A 21942-nucleotide genomic window follows, 5' to 3' on the forward strand; every position below is an offset into this window, starting at 1 on the left:
TGCATGTATTATTCTATCTAAATATTATTATTGTTTAAAATCAATTAAAAAAGCAAAAAAATTAAAAAAATTAATCAAGAGGCATAAATGAAAGAAAAAGGGGTCTTTGAATCTATCACCTTATGAATAGCATGGTTCAGTTTTTGAAAGGTATTTATTTGCTTCTATGCAAATATGTATTAGTATATAACATTTACTTTCACATTATAAGAATGATAAAATTTGAAGTGAATATGAAGTTTATTATTATGTATGTTTTTTTCTTGCTTACCTATAAATGAAAATTTGTACTGTCCTAAATAATAGTTGAGGAACTTCTACTTGTAAAATTATTTTCCTTTGGCAAAGTGGATGGAAAAGATTTGGAAAAAAAAACACAAGTGCTGGCACAATTGACAGGAATGTTGGAAAAAATTTTTAAATGTTGGCATAGGAATTCTTTAAAAATTCTAACTTACTCACATGTGAAATGAAAGTAAAAAAGCATCTGTCCTATTTTATGCACACTGACTAAATAAAAAGAACAATTATATTTAGCAAAGTATAAAGCTCCTTAAACTCAAGATATTCTGTCTGACTTTTGGCAATCTTTATGTTATTTGTTCCACTGAATTAAATATTATGTTTGAATGAAGCATACTTTGAAAAGCAGAAATTATAGAGAGGAGAACATTCTCTTTTCCAATTCTGATGAGCCTAGATGAAATATGAAATTTTTGAGAGACTAAACACTTTTAATATACTTGAGAAGAGAACTTTGGATCTTGGCCTCATCTGTCATTCAGCCCGTTTGTTATTGAAATATTTCAAGAACCTTTGGACATGTTTTACCACACCATCTATTTGTTCTACGCAAGGTGGAAATATATAGATTAGGTCTTTAAAGATCACAACCAATTTTTTTCCCATATTTTGTTTTTGATTCCACTACCAGATATGGTTATGTTTTCACTGAAAACAAACAAGAAACTTAGAGCAGTATGAAATTGTTTTGATTCCTCCAGAAATTAGTTTAAATCAGTGTTTAAAGGCCAACCTGACATTTTTAAATTATTTTGTAAGATGTTTTTATTGTGTCTTAGTTCTGGAAAAAACTGTTGGAGCTCTTATTCAAGTTTTAGTAAAGTTATTCTATTTTGCCATGATTATATATTAGTAGAATAGATTGTTTTTCATGCATCAATTATTAAAATAAAGAACTCAATACATGGTTTCATGACTGAGATTGAAATAGTCCACAGTGTACCTAATCTCCTTTGATCCTTTATGTTGAACAGTTCAGGCCGTGGTACTTGCCTTGATAATGAGCCTCCCAAGCGTGACTTTCTTTATCCAGCTGTGGCCCCAGGTCAGGTGTATGATGCCGATGAACAATGCCGTTTCCAGTATGGAGCAACATCTCGCCAATGTAAATATGGGGTAAGAAGTCTTAATCCTTCTGTTTAGTCATATATATGTTTTTTTTTCATGACACAATTGTTAAGAAGGAATTTTGATGAATGTAATTTCTCTGGTATCAGTATTAACACAAGTATGGCCTTTGACATTGCTCCTTTACTGAAATCATTTGTATAATATTTATTCTAAATGTTTGAATAGTCCTTTAACTAAATAAATTTCAAATGTCTTGAGAGGGATGCAGATAGAATTTAAATATTTTCCAGTGTATTTCTTTTTTAAGTCCTGAGTTTATAATGCCAACTTTTATCTTTAAAATGTTATGATTTTGAAACCTCCCCCACTTCCGACACTTTCACTTTGGCTCAGAGTTTTTAACTTATACTTTTAGTATTGAGTCATTGCAAGTTGCCCACATTCTAACACAGTAACTGAGTGGGGACACAAATGACATTAGGCTAAATAAAGAAACAAGGAAAATTGCTATGGGAAAATAATGAAGGCATCATGGTTTACTCTTCTTGTCTGTCTAAAAAAGTTTCAGAATCTACCTCAGAGGATGTTAAAAAATAATTGTTTTAAAATTTTCATAGAGAAAGATTTCAGTGTCTAACAGGGGAGATGTTCATAGTACATACACAATGTAAACATGTTGAATGAAAGAATAGGATTTTTAAATGATGAATTGTATGTCAGAAATTTTTGAAAGTAAGTTTAAGGCCTCAGTTCCATTTTTTTGTAAACAGTGTGTTTAAAATCCCTTAAAAAATAATAACAATAAAAGGTAGTTAAGACTAAATGATACACACATTGTACTGTACCAGTTATTCTTGTTGGGTGCAGTACAAAGGAAAGTGATTTTTTAAACAACCTTTGAGTGACAAGTATATTATTATTCCTAGGAGGCTTTGGCAGCACATTTTGTGCACTAGATTTAAAGACTGTGTGCAACTATCTAAAGATCTAGAGCCTTAAGTAAAACTTTGTCTCTCTATAAAGAATCTTTACTTCTATTCTTGTTGCTGTATGGTTTCAGTTACTTTTTTCCCTTGGTTGCTTTTTCCCTCAGAAAAACTTTTTTAAATCACAATCTTTGTATATACTTGTAGCTTCAGTTCAGTTCAGTCGCTCAGTCATGTCCGACTCTGCGACCTCATGAATCGCAGCACGCCAGGCCTCCCTGTCCATCACCAACTCCCGGAGTTTACTCAAACTCACGTCCATCGAGTCGGTGATGCCATCCACCCATCTCATTCTCTGTCGTCCCCTTCTCCTCCTGCCTCCAATCCCTCCCAGCATCAGAGTCTTTTCCAATGAGTCAGCTCTTCGCATGAGGTGGCCAAAGTACTGGAGTTTCAGCTTTAGCATCATTCCTTCCAAAGAACACCCAGGACTGATCTCCTTTAGAATGGACTGGCTGGATCTCCTTGCAGCCCAAGGGACTCTCAAGAGTCTTCTCCAACACCACAGTTCAAAAGTGTCAATTCTTCGGTGCTCAGCGTTCTTCACAGTCCAACTCTGACATCCATACATGACCATTGGAAAAACCATAGCCTTGACTAGACGGACCTTTGTTGGCAAAGTAATGTCTCTGCTTTTCAATATGCTGTCTAGGTTGCTCATAACTTTCCTTCAAAGGGAAAAACAAACCAGCCCTAATTTAGATGGCTATCTGAGTATAGCATCCTGAGATAAACACCAAACACAAACACTGGAGGTTCAAAGAAGGCCTCTGTCCTTTTTGTGAGGAGATACTTTTGGTGTTGAAGCATCAAGAAATGTTTCATCAAGAAATCTTTCAACTAGCAGGTCTATAATGATGTCAGGGAAGATTTTAAACAAAGATCTACAGACTGACCCAGAACTGTAACTGTGCTGAGGTTTCCATCTCTTCCATTTTTGTATTCATGCAGTCATTGTAGGGATTATCAGTAATTACATCTGTAGTTGTGAAAAATCTTGTCTGAATTCTTTCTAAATAAGTTGATTAATATACATTTTGAATACTTTTGGCAATTTACCAGTGGAGCAGAATAGATATGCAGAAATGAACCCATGCATATAGGATCAGTTGATTTTCAATTAAGGTGCCAAGAGTACACAGTGGAGAAAGGATCATTTCAGTTCAATCACTTAGTTTGTCTGACTCTTTGTGACCCCATGGACTGCAACATGCCAGACCTCCCTGTCCATCACCAATTCACGGAGGTTACTCAAACTCATGTCCATTGAGTTGGTGATGCCACCTCATCCTCTGTCATCCCCTTCTCCTCCTGCCTTCAATCTTCCCCAGCATCAGGATCTCTCCAAATGAGTCAGTTCTTCACATCAGGTGGCCAAAGTATTGGAGCTTCAGCTTCAACATCAGTCCTTCCAATGAATATTCAGGACTGATTTCCTTTAGGATGGAGTAATTGGATCTCCTTTCAGTCCCAGGGACTCTTAAGAGTCTTCTCCAACAGCACAGTTCAAAAGCATGAATTCTTCGGTGCTCAACTTCTTTATGGTCCAACTGTCAATCCATACATAACTACTGGAAAAACCATAGCCTTGACTAGACGGACCTTTGTTGGCAAAGTAATGTCTCTGCTTTTTAATATACTGTCTAGGTTGGTCATAACTTTTCTTCCAAGGAGTGAGCTTTTAATTTCATGGCTGCAGTCATCATCTGCAATCATTATGGAGCCCCCAAAAATAAAATCTTCCACTATTTCTCCATTTATTTGCCATGAAGTAATGGGACGAGATGCCATGATCTTAGTTTTCTGAATGTTGAGTTTTAAGCCAACTTTTTCACTCTCCTCTTTCACTTTCATCAAGAGGCTCTTTAGTTCTTCTTCGCTTTCTGCCATAAAGGTGGTGTCATCTGCATATCTGAGGTTATTGATATTTCTCCTGGCAATCTTGATTCCAACTTGTGCTTCATCCAGCCCAGCGTTTCTCATAATATACTCTGCATATAAGTTAAATAAGCAGGGTGCCTATATTGTCACAGATGCAGCATCATCAACAGATGCAGCTCCTGTCTTTTAAAAGTTGAAATAGCTCAACTGGAATTCCGTCACCTCCACTAGCTTTGTTTGTAGTGGTGCTTCCTAAGGCCCACTTGACTTCACATTCCAGGATGTCTCACTCTAGGTGAGTGATCACACCATTGTGATTATCTGAGTCATGAAGATCTTTTTTGTACAGTTCTTCTGTGTATTCTTCCCACCTCTTCTTAATATCTTCTGCTTCTGTTAGGTCAATACCATTTCTGTCCTTTATTGAGCCCATCTTTGCATGAAATGTTCCCTTGGAATCTCTAATTTTCTTGAAGAGATCTCTTGTCTTTCCCATTCTATTGTTTTCCTCTATTTCTTTGCACTGATCACTGATGAAGGCTTTCTTATCTCTCCTTGCTATTCTTTTGGAACTCTGCATTCAAATGGGTATATCTTTCCTTTTCTCCTTTGCTTTTCCCTTCTCTTCTTTTCACAGCTACTGGTAGGGCCTCCTCAGACAGCCATTTTGCTTTCTTGCATTTATTTTTCTTGGGGATGGTCTTGATCCCTGTCTCCTGTACAATGTCCCAAACCTCCGTCCATAGTTCATCAGGCACTCTATCAGATCTAGTCCCTTAAATCTATTTCTCACTTCCACTGCATAATCATAAGGGATTTGATTTAGGTCATACCTGAATGGTCTAGTGGTTTTCCCTACTTTCTTCCATTTCAGTCTGAATTTGGCAATAAGGAGTTCATGATCTGAGCCACAGTCAGCTCCTGGTCTTGTTTTTGCTGACTGTATAGAGCTTCTCCATATTTGGCTGCAAAGAATATAATCAATCTGATTTCATTGTTGACCATCTGGTGATGTCCATGTGTAGAGTCTTCTCTTGTGTTGTTGGAAGAGGGTGTTTGTTATGATCAGTATGTCCTCTTCACAGAACTCTATTAGCCTTTGCCCTGCTTCATTCTGTACTCCAAGGCCAAATTTGCCTGTTACTCCAGGTGTTTCTTGACTTCCTTCCTACTTTTGCATTGCAGTCCCCTATAATGAAAAGGACATCTTTTTTGGGTGTTATTTCTAGAAGGTCTTGTAGGTCTTCATTAAACCGTTCAACTTCAGCTTCTTCAGCATTACTGGTCAGGGCATAGACTTGGATTACCATGATATTGAATGGTTTGCCTTGGAAATGAACAGAGATCATTCTGTCATTTTTGAGATTGCATCCAAGTACTGCATTTCGGACTCTTTTGTTGACCATGATGGCTACTCTATTCCTTCTAAGGTATTCCTGTCCACAGTAGTAGATATAACAGTCATCTGAGTTAAATTCACCCATTCCAGTCCATTTTAGTTCACTGATTCCTAAAATATCGACGTTTACTCTTACCATCTCTTATTTGACTACTTCCAATTTGTCTTGATTCATGGACCTAACAGTCCAGGTTCCTAAGCAGTATTGCTCTTTACAGCATCAGGCCTTGCTTCCATCAGCAGTCACATCCACAGCTGGGTGGTGTTTTTGCTTTGGCTCTGTCTCTTCATTCTTTCTGGAGTTATTTCTCCCCTGATCTCCAGTACCATATTGGGCACTTACCAGCCTGGAGAGTTTATCTTTCAGTGTCCTATCTTTAGTCTTTTCACACTGTTCATGGGATTTCAAGGCAAGAATACTGAAGTGGTTTGCCATTCCCTTCTCCAGTGGACCACATTTTGTCAGAACTCTCCACCATGACCCTACATGACATGGCTCATAGTTTCATTGAGTTAGACAACAATGTGGTCCATGTGATTAGATTTGTTAGTTTTCTGTGATTGTGGTTTTCAGTCTGTCTGCCCTCTGATGGAGAAGGATAAGAGGTTTATGAAAGCTTCCTGATAGGAGAGACTGACTGAGGGAGAAACTGGATCTTGTTCTGATGGGTGGGGCCATGCTTAGTAAATTTTTAATCCAATTTTTTGTTGATGGGTGGAGCTGAGTCAAGAGAAAGGATAGTCTCTTCAATAAAACGCTCTGGAAAAACTGGACAACCACATTCAGAAGAATAAAACTGCACCCTCAGCTTATACCATATTGCAAAAATTAACTCAAAGTGGATTAAAGACTGAAATATAAGACTGGAAACTATAAAATTCCTAGAGAACATATAGGAGAAAAGCTTCTTGATCTGTTCTTGGCAGTGGTTTCTTGATATGAAAAGTACAGGCAACAAAAGTAACTATAGACGAGTGGGACTACATCAAATAAAAGGCTCCACACAGCAAATCAGTCAACAAAATGATAAACCAGTTTATGGAATTTACAGAAATTATTTGTAAACTATATATCTGTTGAAGGGATAATGTCCACAGTATATAAGGAACTGTTACAGTTTTAGCAAAAAAAGTGAATAATCCAATTTAAAAATCAACAAAGGAACTAAATAGACATTTCTCAAAAAAAGACATACAAATGAATAATTATATGAAAAGGTACTAATCCTCACTAATCATCAGGAAAATGCAAATCGAAGCAGCAATGAGATATCACCTTACACCTGTTAGGATGGTTATTATTAAAAAAATGATAATTAGTGTTCACAAAAATGTGAAAAAAAAGAGAATTCTCATACATAATTGGTGATAATGTAAATTTATGCAGCCACTGTGGAAAACAGTATGGGGCTTTCTCAAAAACTTAAAAATAAAACTGCCATATGATCTAGGAATCCTACTCCTGGGTATATATCCAGAGGAACTGAAATCAAGATCTTTAAGAAGGTATGTACTCTCATATTTATTGCAACATTATTCAAAATAGCTCAGACATGGAAGCAACCTAAATGTTCATTGTCCACCAAGAGATTTTACTCAGCCACTTTTTACAGTGAATATCAGCTAACTTGTTCTTGAAGACTTCAAAAACCTAGAGTATGACAAGCATACTTTTCATTTACCTTTCACATGGTAGACATTCAATACATACTTCCCTTTCCTCTATGAATATCTATGTCAGCCATGTTACCATCCTCTATAACTGATATGCTCGTAGTGCTTTAGGAGCATCTGAGCCATCTATACTTCAGGGAGTATGTTAACATACTCTAAGGGTCACAGTTTGACTAAATTTCATCCTTCGGTCTCAGCTCACATGCAGTTTCTCTACAGACAGGGCTTCAGTCTGATCCATGTATATGCAGTCTTTTCCCAGTTACTTACATTTATGCTCCCAGTTAAAGCATAAAGGAAATTATGCTTTTTATTTCCTTCATAGCACTTACCACAGTCCATAGTCATTTTAGTTATTTGATTACCTGTTAGCTAGTTAAATGTGATCTTCTAAGTAAGGCCTGCCCTAACAACCTTATCTGAAACTGCACACACACAGATACATACACAAACACACTTCATGTAATTTTTCCTGACTTTTTTCTTCTTCCTTATTATTTGTTGCTGATACTTTCAAACATACTGTATATTTTGTTCATTTTGCTTCTGCCTGCCTGTTTGTTCTTGGCTGTTTATAAAGTGAATAGCGCAATGTCTGCCCTATAATAGGAGCTCAGAAAATATTTGGTGAATAAATGAGTGAGAAGAATTTTCTGGTAAAGAGAGGAGAGAAGACTCTTGTGAAGACCCTGAAGCTGTGTATTTGAAGAGCTGAGAGAAGGCCAGTGAGACTGACACTCTCAAAGCAGCCATCATGTACATGAGGCAAGAAAAGAGTAGGATCCAAATCAGACTTACAGGATTTGTTAAGAATTCTAGGTTTTTGTCTTAAGAGCAATAGAAAACAAAAGATTTTTTTAATGAATGAGACCAGGAGAACTTATTGATGTGCAGAGAATCATGAAATTTCGAAGGCACATTATCTTAGGAAATAAATATAATTTAGTATAGGACAGTATAAATTATTTTTATCAACATGTTAATTAATGTCTATATTTTTAATTATTTATTTTAATTGGAGGCTAATTACAGTATTGTAGTAATTAATGTCTTTAAGAAGCCTTGCATCAAGCTGTGTTTGCCTGAAATATAGCTCTTTGCAGTAAGGGTAACCTGCTAGAGATAAGATATTTGAGTTATTTAATCAAGGTATTATCCCCATGAGTGTACTTAAGACTGACCTATTTTGTCTCTTAGACTCACTTTTTAATGTTTTCATGTTACTCTCTTTTGTTTATTATTTTATCACTATGAGTTAGCTAAGGTTCAAGCCATTTTTGCTTTCTCATTGAGAATCATTTCACTAAAAATACTTTATTAGTTTTTTTTGGGTACCTTTGACTACCTCCATAATTTTTTTAAGAGATTCAGATAACTTGAGAGGATAATAGTGAAATACTTAGAAGTACATATAAGGGAAGTTTAAAGAAAATGAGTTTGAGTAGCCTGTAAAAAAGAAAGCTAAATGTTGGCTTCAAAATCACTTTCAGGCTTTGGAACATTTATTATAGTTTGATTGCTGGTAACAAATTGTTCTCCTTCCCCACCAAGAGCATAAAAAAGCACAGTTGCCTTAATTTTTACAGCTGGAAAGTTGTCGATTAGGTAGTAGGAAGAATTTCAAGTTATTAAATACTGGAATTTTGTACTGAGGGAAATTGTAGAATCACTTTCCTTGAGGATTTTAAGGTGACGTAAATATTCTACAGTATGGTTTGATATGGGCTTAGGGAATAAAAGACATGGAATTGTTTTAACACCTCAATATTCTTTTGGAGTACAAATATATGTATTTATCAGGCATATACATACTTGATAAGAAGTTGATTTAATTTTTATTTTTACTCAAATTTCAAGCCAAAAATCATAGGTTTATAATCATTTGTATTCTTGGAGATCAGTAGTTTCTACTCTGGGTTTGTTGCTTCTTACTCTGGGCTTTCTAAAGAATCTGCCTGAGATGCAGGAGACCCAGGTTTGATCCCTGGGTTGAGAAGATCCCTTGGAAAAGGAAATGGCAACCCACTGCAGTATTCTTGCCTGGAAAATCCCATGGACAGGGGACTGTGGCAGGCTATAGTCCCTGGGGTCTCAAAGAGTCATACACGACTGAGCAACTAACACTTTCACTTGCTTCTTAGAAGTATTTTTTAAACCATTTAATAATTTTTAATCCCTTTAGATTGATAGTTATTTAATCTGAATTTCTAGGCTAGTTTTTTGTTTATATGTATGTGTGTGTATTTGATGTATATATATAATACACATATAACTGTATATATATAAATGGCTTTTTTTAACCTTTTTAGGATCTCTTGCACTTAAATTACACACATAAAAGGATTAATCTATTTAAAGCTGAAATAAGTGTACAATATTCTCTTTCTTCAAATGGCTACTAGAACACCTGGAGCCAGGACACCAGGTCACCATATGTTGGTTTTCAATTTTCCTTTGGGTGATACAATGATAAGTAACCTTTCTAATCACTGATGCTCTTTCTTGACCTCTTTAGTGCTCTGCTCTCCCCCTTGGCCATTAGGATCCTTTATTGCAAACAGCTGTTGAGAAATGTTACCAATAGGATAATGAGGACAGGAGAATGTTTCATATCCAGAACCAGGGACCCAAGATGTCATAGGGTTAGGATTTCACAAGGGCAGAAAATTTGTGTATGTCTCTTAATTGATCTTTCCATCCATGGGATTCTCCAGGCAAGAATACTGGAGTGGGTTGCCATTTCCTTCTCCAGGGGAATCTTCCCAACCAGGGATCGGACCCAGGTCTCCCTCATTGCAGGCAGACGCTTTAACCTCTGAGCCACCAGAGAAGCCAGTTGATCTTTAGAGTTGTTTAAAAAATTAAAAACAAAAACCATCTAGCAGTAAAAAGGTCATTTTCTCTTCTCATACTGTTTTAATTCCTTAATGACATAATAATTATGAAATGGTATTGTGTTTTTACAATATCCCTTTCCCCTATTGGAGAAAGAAATGGCAACCTACCTCAGTATTCTTGGGTCTCAAAGATCTGGGCATGACTGAGTGACTTAACTTTCACTTCCCCCATGTCAGCTGCTAATTTTAATTTTCTCAGGTAAATCAAAGGGCCTTTCTCCCTCCCCCCTTTTTTTAGCATCATTTAACAGCTGTAGTTACTTGAAAAGGATGGAAACACTAAGAAAGATAATACTAATGTCTTTGACTATAAAATAACCAATTATTCTATTCTGATCAAAGGAGCACAAGTTCAGTCCTTTACAAAGTTATTTTCTTGATATCAGCTAAATTATTTTTCATTAGATGATTACTTTAAAACTCTATGTATTTTTAATTGTGATTTATACTTGCTAATATTTTTATTGTTATTAGTATTTGCAAACTTCCTTCATTTGAAAAATCAAATGGAATAGAAATCTTGGAGTTGATATTAAAATTTTAGATAAGTTTTGAAGAGTATGTTAACAGTATCTTTAATTACATTAGAGATGTACATTCTATGTACATGATGATGTTACATTCAGAAGTTCCAATAATAAGAATGTATAAGTTGATGCCTAAACTCATACTTTGAAAGTGAAAGGGTTAGTCACTCAGTTGTGTCCAACTGGGTGCGACCCTGTCTATGGACTGTAGCCTACCAAGCTCTAGTCCATGGGATTCTCCAGGCAACAATACTGGAGTGGGTTGCCCTTCCCTTCTCCAGGGGGTTCTTCCCAACCCAGGAGTCGAACCCAGATCTCCCACATTGCAGGCAGATTCTTTATCATCTGAGCCACCAGGGAAGCCCTCAAGCTCATATATTGAATGAATATATTATGAATTTGTACATAGTAATATTTTTAATATAAATTTATTTTAATTGGAGGCTAATTAATATTAAGTTGAGGTATCCTCCTTTAAAATACAGGTAAAGTGTAGGATTATGATTATGTCCATAAAGGACATTATGAATATTGAGTGGGGTTTTATATGATGTTGTTGTAAGTAAACCTTTACTAATCCACCTTAATTGACCAGTCACTTTATTCAGTTTTGATACACTTAAAAGAAACTGCAAAGTAGCTTAATTGTGTGGAGATATTTTAGGCACTGATATTAGGCAACTGATTGAAATCTAGGTTTACGTAGGATTGAAGCAATTGCTAAGTCTTTCTGAGCTTGTTTCTCACACTTTCTAATAGATTGTCATGATGAAATAAGATACAGATATGAAGATGCCTAGCACAGTAGTTGCCAGTATACCGTGAAAAAGTATTAGTTTCTTTCTTTTTTCATGCTTATAACATTGCTGCTAAGAAGTTATTTAGTGTATGCTGCAGTATCACCAATGATTAGGAAATTATGATTGTTCAGGTCTGACTTTTGGAAGATTTTTCTGTACATTAAACAGATCTGCATAGTCTCCAGGTTTTTTAAAAATCCTTTTTTCCCAGTTTTACTGAAACATAATTGGCATAGATCATTGTATAAGTTTATGGTGTACAGCATGATGATTTGATTTACATATGTTGTGAAATAATTACTATAGTGTGTTTTAGCTAGCATCTATCATCTCATATGAGCATCCCCAGTGACTCAGCATTAAAGAATCTGCAGTGCAGGAGATTGAGGAGATACAGGTTCGATTCCTGCATCGAGAAGATACCCTGGAGGAGGGCATGGCAAGCCACTCCAGTATTCTTGCCTGGAGAATCCCATGGACAGAGGAGCCCAGTGGGCTACAGTCCACAGGGTTGCAAATATTTGAATGTGACTGAGTGACTTGAGTATGCGTGCATGCATGATCTCATATCGGCATCCCAGATGGCTCACTGGTAAAGAATCCTCCAGCCAATGCAAGAGACATGAGTTTGACCCCTGGTTTGGAAAATCCCCTGGAGAATGAAATGACAACCCATTCCAGTATTCTTGCCTGGGAAATCCCATGGACAGAGGAGCCTTGCAGGCTCTAGTACATGTGGTCACAAAAGGATTAGACACGACTTAGCGGCTAAAACAACAATCATCTCATATAGATAAAATGAAAAGAAAAATTTGTTCCCTTGTGATGAGAACTTTTAGAATCTACTCTTTTTTTAAGTTTTTTTTTTTTTAATGTGAACCATTTTTAAAGTCTTTATGAAATTTGTAACAGTATTGCTTCTGTTGTTTATGTTCTGCTTTTGGGGCCTGTGAGGCATGTGGGATCTTAGCTTCTCCACCAAGGATCAAATCTGTACCCCCTGTATTGGAAATTGAATTCTTAACCACCAGGAAAGTTCCTTAGGATCTACTCTTTCAGCAAATTTCCTGTGTACCTTCTACCTTTTATCCTTTAGTTGAACTGACTTCTAAGTCAGCATGCGTATTTTATCTCCAATCCTGTATGTAACTTTTTTTTTAAGTCATGTTTCAAAAACATGATTTAGAGTAAACAATCACTCCTTCAGGTACAGAAACATAAAATAGTAGACAAGTAAAACTAACAAAGGGCTTCTCAGGTTGCGCTAGGGTTAAACAACCTGCCTGCCAATGCAGTAGATGCAATTTGAGATGTGATTTGATCACTGGTCAGGAAGATCCCCTGGAGGAGGACATGAGAACCCACTCCAGTATAATTGCCTGGAGAATCCCATGGACAGAGTCGCCTGGCTGGCTGTGATTCATAGGGTTGTAAAGAATCAGACACGACTGAAGTGACTTAACATGCATGCACACAAAACTAACAAAATAAAATTAAATATTGTTTTAGCTTCAGTATGTACTTCTCTAATGAGGAGAGGCACAGGTAAAATTGATATATTGTGTGATGATGCCAGTATAATGCATAAATCTTGTTTCTTCACTTAGATTGTTTCTAAGTGCATTAATGGTATGAAGCTATCAGGCAAATTTTCTTACAAAGAGGAAAATCTGTAGCAGTAACATTAGATTCTTAGAAACATTTGAAATTCCTATAGAATGGCCTCTTTACTGGACATTTACAAGATAACTTAGTAGCTTGATTTCCAAAACTAAGATGATGAAGTCATTAGGGCAAGTGAAGAATCTGTGAAGATGCATTCATTTGTTTAATTTTTAAAACATTGATAGAAACTGTATCCAGAAGCCAGTTAGTAATTTTTATGACACTGATTTCTTGTCGGAGGTAAAGACCTACATCTCTAAAAAGGAAGTATCACAATCAACAGACTTTAAGCCTACAAAAGATCAACTGATGTGGAAAATATGGAAAGACATTAAGAGGAATGAGTTAGAATGAGAAGGTCCAATGTAAGTTAAATAGGAAGTTCTAAAAGAAAGAATGGAGAAGAAGTATATTAAAAGATTTAATGACTAAACTAGTAATTTTTCCAAAACAAAGAAAGATATAAATCCTCAAAGCATAGATAAATAAAAAGAACACATAGTTAAGGTGGTGAGACTGCTCTAAAGCAGAGACAAAGAGAACTCTTGAAAGCAACTAGAAAGACTTTATCACAGAGAAGCAACAATTAGACTGACAAGTGATTGTTCATCAGCCTCTATAAAATCCAGGTGTCAATGAACTTAATATCTTCAAATGCAGAAGTAAGATAAACAATGCCTAGGACTCTATATTTGACTAAAATATTATTTTTGAAATGAAACTAAAACAAAGATATTTTTAGACAAATAAGAATGAGTCCCTTGCCATTTTCAGATTCAGTTCAGTCACTCAGTCATGTCTGACTCTTTGTGACCCCATGAACTACAGTACTCCAGGCCTCCCTGTCCATCACCAACTCTCAGAGTCCACCCAAACCCATGTCCATTGAGTCAGTGATGCCATCCAACCATCTCATCTTCTGTCATTGCCTTCTCCTGCCCTCAATCTTTCCCAGCATCAGGGTCTTTTCCAATGAGTCAGCTCTTCACATCAGGTGGCAAAGTATTGGAATTTCAGCCTCAGCATCAGTCCTTCAAATAAACACCCAGGACTGATCTCCTTTAGGATGGACTGGTTGGATCTCCTTGCAGTCCAAGGGACTCTCAAGAGTCTTCTCCAACACCACAGTTCAAAAGCATCAATTCTTCAGCGCTCAGCTTTCTTTATAGTCCAACTCTCACATCCATACATGGCCACTGGCAAAACCATAGCCTTGACTAGACAGACCTTTCTGGACGAAGAGATATCTCTGCTTTTTAATATGCTATCTATGTTGATCTTAACTTTCCTTCCAAGGAGTAGGCATCTTTTAATTTCATGGCTGCAGTCACCATCTGCAGTGATTATGGAACCCAAAAAAATAAAGTCAGCTACTGTTTCCCCATCTATTTGCCATGAAGTGTTGGGACTGGATGCCATGATCTTAGTTTTCTGAATGTTGAGCTTTAAGCCAACTTTTTCACTCTCCTCTTTCACTTTCATCAAGAGGTTCCTTAGTTCTTCCTCACTTTCTGCCATAAGGGTCTGGTCATCTTCATATATAACATTATTGATATTTCCCCCGGCAATCTTAATTCCGGCTTGTGCTTCTTCCAGCCCAGCATTTCTCATGATGTACTCTGCATATAAGTTAAATAAACAGGGTGACAGTATACAGCCTTGACATACTCCTTTCCCTAGTTGGAACCAGTCTGCTGTTCCATGTCCAGTTCTAGCTATTGCTTCCTGACCTGCATACAGGTTTCTTAAGAGGCAGGTCAGGTGGTCTGGTAGTCCCATTTCTTGAAGAAATTTCCACAGTTTATTGTGATCCACACAGTCAAAGGCTTTGACATAGTCAATAAAGCAGAAAGAGATGTTTTTCTGGAATTCTCTTGCTTTTTCAGTGGTCCAGAGGATGTTGGCAATTTGATCTCTGGTTCCACTGCCTTTTCTAAAACCAGCTTAAACATCTGGAAGTTCACAGTTCACGTATTGCTAAAGCCTGGCTTGGAGAATTTTGAGCATTACTTTACTAGGATGTGAGATGAGTGCAACTGTGCAGTAGTTTGAGCATTCTTTGGCATTGCCTTTCTTTGGGATTGGAATGAAAACTGACCTTTTCCAGTCCTGTGGCCACTGCTGAGTTTTCCAAATTTGTTGGCATATTGAGTGCAGCACTTTCAAAGCATCGTCTTTTAGAATCTGAGATAGCTCAACTGGAATTCCATCACCTCCACTAGCTTTGTTTGTAGTGGTGCTTCCTAAGGCCCACTTGACTTCACATTCCAGGATGTCTCACTTTAGGTCAGTGATCACACCATCGTGATCATCTGGGTTGTGAAGATCTTTTTTGTACAGTTCTTCTGTGTATTCTTCCCACCTCTTCTTAATATCTTCTGCTTCTGTTAGGTCAATACCATTTCTGTCCTTTATTGAGCCCATCTTTGCATGAAATGTTCCCTTGGAATCTCTAATTTTCTTGAAGAGATCTCTTGTCTTTCCCATTCTATTGTTTTCCTCTATTTCTTTGCACTGATCACTGATGAAGGCTTTCTTATCTCTCCTTGCTATTCTTTTGGAACTCTGCATTCAAATGGGTATATCTTTCCTTTTCTCCTTTGCTTTTCCCTTCTCTTCTTTTCACAGCTACTGGTAGGGCCTCCTCAGACAGCCATTTTGCTTTCTTGCATTTATTTTTCTTGGGGATGGTCTTGATCCCTGTCTCCTGTACAATGTCCCAAACCTCCGTCCATAGTTCATCAGGCACTCTATCAGATCTAGTCCCTTAAATCTATTTCTCACTTCCACTGCATAATCATAAGGGATTTGATTTAGGTCATACCTGAATGGTCTAGTGGTTTTCCCTACTTTCTTCCATTTCAGTCTGAATTTGGCAATAAGGAGTTCATGATCTGAGCCACAGTCAGCTCCTGGTCTTGTTTTTGCTGACTGTATAGAGCTTCTCCATATTTGGCTGCAAAGAATATAATCAATCTGATTTCATTGTTGACCATCTGGTGATGTCCATGTGTAGAGTCTTCTCTTGTGTTGTTGGAAGAGGGTGTTTGTTATGATCAGTATGTCCTCTTCACAGAACTCTATTAGCCTTTGCCCTGCTTCATTCTGTACTCCAAGGCCAAATTTGCCTGTTACTCCAGGTGTTTCTTGACTTCCTTCCTACTTTTGCGTTGCAGTCCCCTATAATGAAAAGGACATCTTTTTTGGGTGTTATTTCTAGAAGGTCTTGTAGGTCTTCATTAAACCGTTCAACTTCAGCTTCATCAGCATTACTGGTCAGGGCATAGACTTGGATTACCGTGCTATTGAATGGTTTGCAAACTTGGAAATGAACAGAGATCATTCTGTCATTTTTGAGATTGCATCCAAGTACTGCATTTCGGACTCTTTTGTCTAAATGATGGCTACTCCACTTCTTCTAAGGGATTCCTGCCCACAGTAGTAGATATAACGGCCATCTGAGTTAAATTCACCCCAGTTTATCTTAGTTTGCTAATTCTTAGACGTTCACTGTTGCCATCTCCTATTTGACCACTTTCAGCTTGCTATTTTAACTACTAAAGAATGTATGCTGGAAGAAAGAAGTTGAATTCAGAAGATAGTGGTGGGCTATAAGAACCATTGGTTATTAAAGGCATTGGTAAACACATAGCTATGTCTAAACACACATTTGGTTAATGACGGGGGGTCACAAACTTAAATTTTTGGATGCTAAGAAAAATTTTCTCCAAAAGTTAACACACCAACATAGGGGTGCTAACTCACATTTGCCAAGTAGAAACATTTTTATAAAGATTGCATAAGCATACATACCTTGCACTGAGAAATTTTACAGTCTTTTTTGAAACTTAGAAAGTAAAAATAGTATAATTTAATAAATAAGGACAGTTCATTAAAATTAAAAATTAGTGAAAAATCTAACCATATTGATAGCATTCTTCTAATTTCTTTCTAGAATATTAAAGACTTTATTACAGAGCATTACCAATTCATGGCAGCTGGGTTACATGTCTAAATTATATCCTACCTTCTCCTGTGTCTCATGAATTCTAAGTGATAGTATTATTTTTTCATAACACTAACTATATTACCTGGTGAATAGTGGATGCTCAACAAATATTCTTGAATGAATGGGAAATAACCTGTTATTTGTTTTACCATGCAATTCTCCTAACTGGTTAAAAGTTGATCCTATGAGGTTAGAAATATCATTTCTAATTTTCAGTGTAATATAACAGAAAGTTCCCTTAATGAAGATTGTTGGGGACTTCTCTCTCCTTCTTTAATTTCAAGGGCAAACATTAAGACCCAAGTTTCTCCTAGAGAGCCTTCTCAAATGAATTACAGGTTTACTGAAGGAAATTGATTGCTGTAAGAAATAGGCAATTATTTATTAGTTCATAGAGGTTGTGAAACTAATCTTAAAAAAATCTTAACTTATCCTAAGAAGAATAATGTGTATGTGAAAGAGAACTGTGTTCTTCTAGAGCTAAGCTGGTGGGTAATCAAAAAAAAAGTCATCAGTGCCTCTCATTTACTGTACTGTGTTGTTCATTGTTCAGTCACCCAGTCGTGTTCTATACTCTATCACCTTATATATTTTATTTAGGGAAATTAACCCACCTACTATGATTGTTATACAATTTATCCAAGAGTAAAAATGTTTCAGTATTCATTTAATTTAATTAGAGGTTGGGACCTACCTTTTGATGCTTATTCAGCAATTGATACACATATGCAATTGGAACTGATATTCATATGCAAATATATCAACCACGGTGTAGGATTCCGTTTAGAGAAAAAAGGGTATTTCTGAAAGTGTGAACTTGTTCTCAATTCTTTCAGAAAATGTACCTCTTGCTCTCTCAGTAAGAAATAAAATTTCTTTTTTTTTTTTTTTGTCTTCCAAAACAGTAGTTTTTATCTTGGTATTCTTAATTTGGATTTCAAAATCTTTCTTATTCAAGCTGATATTTTAGATGAGAAGTCTATTTGAAAACCCTGCAGAGTCTCCTCCAAGACTAGTTTAACATCTTGAGAGTTTCCCCATACGTGGATTTCTTGTCCCATACTTTAAATAGCAATATGTGAGGAGTTAATACCTAGCAGATTTAAATTCCCAGGAGCCCACTAAAATAATAAAATCTTTTTTTAAGAGTGGGAATCAAACTTTCAAAATGTGTTATTCCCTGAAGCATATGAGTGCTTTATCAGAGGACTCTATTGTAGAATCTTGAGATTAAATTTTTGGAAAGAATATCTTAAGGACTTGCCATTTTAAGGTAGAGGTTTTCAGGAAACTTTTGGAAAATATCAATAGAGTTTCTATAACTTGACTAAATAGTGTGTTTTCCTAATAAATGCTATGAATATTGTCCTTTACAATGATAGGATTTTCTTTGCATAGTTCTGTCTAAAGAAACTTTAGGCTTCTTTTCTTCTGTCTAAAGTAAGATTTAGACCTAATGAAAATGTTAGTCAGTTGTGTGCAACTCTTTGTGATCCCATGGACTATAGCCTGCCAGACTCTATCCATGGAATTCTCCAAGCAAGAATACTGCAGTGGGTAGCCATTCCCTTCTCCAGGGGATCTTCCCAACCCAGGGATCGAACCTAGGTAGATTCCTTACAGGAAGATTCTTTACTGTCTGAGCCACCAGAGAAGCTCTTATACCTAATAAAAATAATAAAATATCAAGAATATGGTCAAGAATTATAACATTGTTAGTAATTTCTCAATCATTATCCTAACAATGCTTTTCTGTTTTTGTGAATGCATTTCTCTTTGAATATGAGTATTTTTGATATATGATATAATATTTTAAGAGCATAAAATATTATTCCTACTGCTTTTAAATAAACTAAGAGAATATATTTAGGAACATATAGTAAAAAAAAATCTCCTGTAGAAAAAGAAGAATAAATTAGTACAAATATCTTTCTCTTTAAACAGAAACTGAAACTTTGAAAGAAAGAAGAATTTGTAATATGTTGGATTGTAGGACAGGAAAGTTTTATCTTTATATTATGATTCACAGCACATGTTTTTCTTTTCAAGGGTTTTAACTTTCTTCTGGCTCAGTAATTCTCCACATGGGATTTAGAGTAGATAAATTAGGTATAATAGATGAATTTTTTAGCATATTTTAAAAGTCTAATATAAATTTTGTTTCTTTCTCTGCCTGGTGGAGTAAAACACCTTAAAGTGGAGCCCCAAAAGATCCTTCCTTTTTGCTATGTTTTGTGGGGCATCTCTGTTTGTAGCAATGATTAACTAGTGAATTCATTATGTTACCGTTGTATTTCTGAATTGTGTTTATGTGGCAAAAATTATTTTTAAAAAGTTTTAATTAAGATACAGTTGACAAGTAGCATAATATTAGTTTCAGGTGTACAACATAATGATTCAATATTTGTATATATTGAAAAATTATCATGACAATAAATATAGTTAATATATATCACCATAAACAGTTACAATTTTTTTTCTTGTGATATGTGGCATAAGTTCTTACATTTATACTTTGAGAATAAAAGAGCAGTTGGGGAATAATAGCAATAGAATTGAATGTTGCATATAAATGTATCTTTACACTCCAGATTAATATGTTCTTACTGTAAATTTATATATTATAGATATTATTTCCAGTTTAAATTGAAAACTTTTAATGTCACTAATGATGCCAGTTTGTTGTTGTTGTTCAGTCGCTCAGTCGTGTCCGACTCTTTGCAACCCCATGGATTGCAGCAGGTTAGGCGTCCTTGTTCTTCACCATCTCCCGGAGTTTGCTAAAACTCATGTCCGTTGATTCAGAAATGCCGTCCAACCATCTGATTTTCTGTCTTCCATTCTCCTCCTGCCTTGAGTCTTTCCCAGCATCAGGATCTTTTCCAATGAGTTGGCTCTACACATCAGGTGGCGTAACTATTGGAGCTTCAGCATCAGGCATTCCAATTTATATTCAGGGTTGATTTCCTTTGGATTGACTGTTTTGATCTCCTGGCTGTCCAAGGCACTCTTAAGAGTCTTCTCCAACACCACAGTTCAAAGGTATCAATTCTTCAGCATTCTCCCTTTTTTATTGTCCAGCTCTCACATCTGTACATGACTGCTGGAAAAACGATAGCTTTGACTATACGAATCTTTGTAGGCAAACTAATGTCTTTGTCTTTTAATACACTATCTAAGTTTGTCCCAGCTTTTCTTCCATGGAGCAAGCATCTTTTAATTTCATGGCTGCAGTCACCATCCACAGTGATTTTGGAGCCCAAGAAAATAAAGTCCGCCACTGTTTCCACTGTTTCCCCATCTTTTTGCCTTGAAGTGATGAGACCAGATGCCATTCTTCATGTTTTGAATGTTGAGTTTTAAGCCAGCTTTTTCCCACTCCTCTTTCATCTTCATCAAGAAGCTCTTTAGTTACTCTTTGCTTTCTGCCATATGGGTGGTGTCATCTGCATATCTGAGGTTATTGATGTTTCTATTGGCAATCTTGATTCCAGCTTGTGCTTCCAGCCCAGCGTTCCTCATGATGTACTCTGCATATAAGTTAAATAATCAGGGTGACAATATATAGCCTTGACATACTCCTTTCCCAATTTGGAACCAGTCAGTTGTTCATGTCCAGTTCTGTTTCTTCTTGACCTGCATACTGGTTTCTCAGAAGGCAGGTCAGGTGGTCTGGTATTCCCATCTCTTTAAGAATTTTCCACAGTTTGTAGTGAATTACAAAGTTAAAGGCTTTAGCATAATCAATGAAACAGAAGTAGATGTTTTTCTGGAATTCTCTAGCTTTTTCTGTGATCCAACAAATATTGGCAATTTGATCTCTGATTCCTCTGCCTTTTGTAAACTCATCTTGAATGTCTGGAAGTTCTTGGTTCACATACTTTGAAGCCTAGTGTGGAGGATTATGAGCATTACTTTGTTAGTGTGTGAAATGAGTGCAATTATGCAATAGTTTGAGCATTCTTTGGTGTTGCCCTTTTTTGGGATTGGAATGAAAACTGACCTTTTCCAGTCCTGTGGCCACTGCTGAGTTTTCCAAATTTGATGGCATATTGAGTGCAGCACTTCAACAGCGTCATCTTTTAGATTTGAAATAGCTCAGCTGGAATTTCATCATCTTCATTAACTTTGTTTGTAATGATGCTTCCTAAGGCCCTTTGACTTCACATTCTAGGATGTCTGGCTCCCACACCATCATGATCTTCTGGGTCATTAATATCTTTTTTGTATAGTTCTTGTGTGTATTCTTGCCCCCTCTTCTTAATATCTTCTACTTCTGTTAGGTCCACACTGTCTCTGTCCTTTATTGTTCCCATCTTTGCATGGACTGTTCCGTTGGTTTCTCTAATTTTCTTGAAGAGCTCTCTAGTCTTTCCCATTCTGTTATATTCCTTTATTTCTTTGCATTATTCACTTAAAAACACTTTTTTATCTCTCCTTACTGTTCTCTGGAACTCTGCATTCAGATGTGTATATGTTTCCCTTTCTCCTTTGCCTTTCTTTTCTCTTCTTTTCTCAGTTATTTGTAAGGCCTCCTTACACAACCATTTTGCCTTTTTTGCATTTCTTTTCTTAGGGATGCTTTTGAACACTGCCTCCTGCTAGTTAGTGAGCATATATTAAAAACACCTAAAAATTTTCAGTATTTTCTCCAAAGTAATCTTTTTTGGCCATGTGTTTCCAACACTTTATTTTGGTATATGTTGGACAGCTTATTTTAAAATCTGATA

At 36.3% G+C, this 21942-nt stretch overlaps 1 protein-coding gene across 1 annotated transcript in view; it reads left to right on the top strand.

Annotated features, from left to right (window-relative positions):
• The window catches only part of ADAMTS6 (ADAM metallopeptidase with thrombospondin type 1 motif 6), a 289952-nt gene that overhangs the window by 151407 nt on the left and 116603 nt on the right, over nucleotides 1-21942 (top strand). The window contains exon 12 of the mRNA XM_012096844.4: nucleotides 1278-1419. Within this exon, the coding sequence (XP_011952234.1) occupies nucleotides 1278-1419 (142 nt within the window). The remainder of the gene's footprint in view (nucleotides 1-1277; nucleotides 1420-21942) is intronic.

This window comes from Ovis aries, chromosome 16 (assembly GCF_016772045.2).
Source record: "Ovis aries strain OAR_USU_Benz2616 breed Rambouillet chromosome 16, ARS-UI_Ramb_v3.0, whole genome shotgun sequence".
NCBI lineage: Eukaryota > Metazoa > Chordata > Mammalia > Artiodactyla > Bovidae > Ovis > Ovis aries.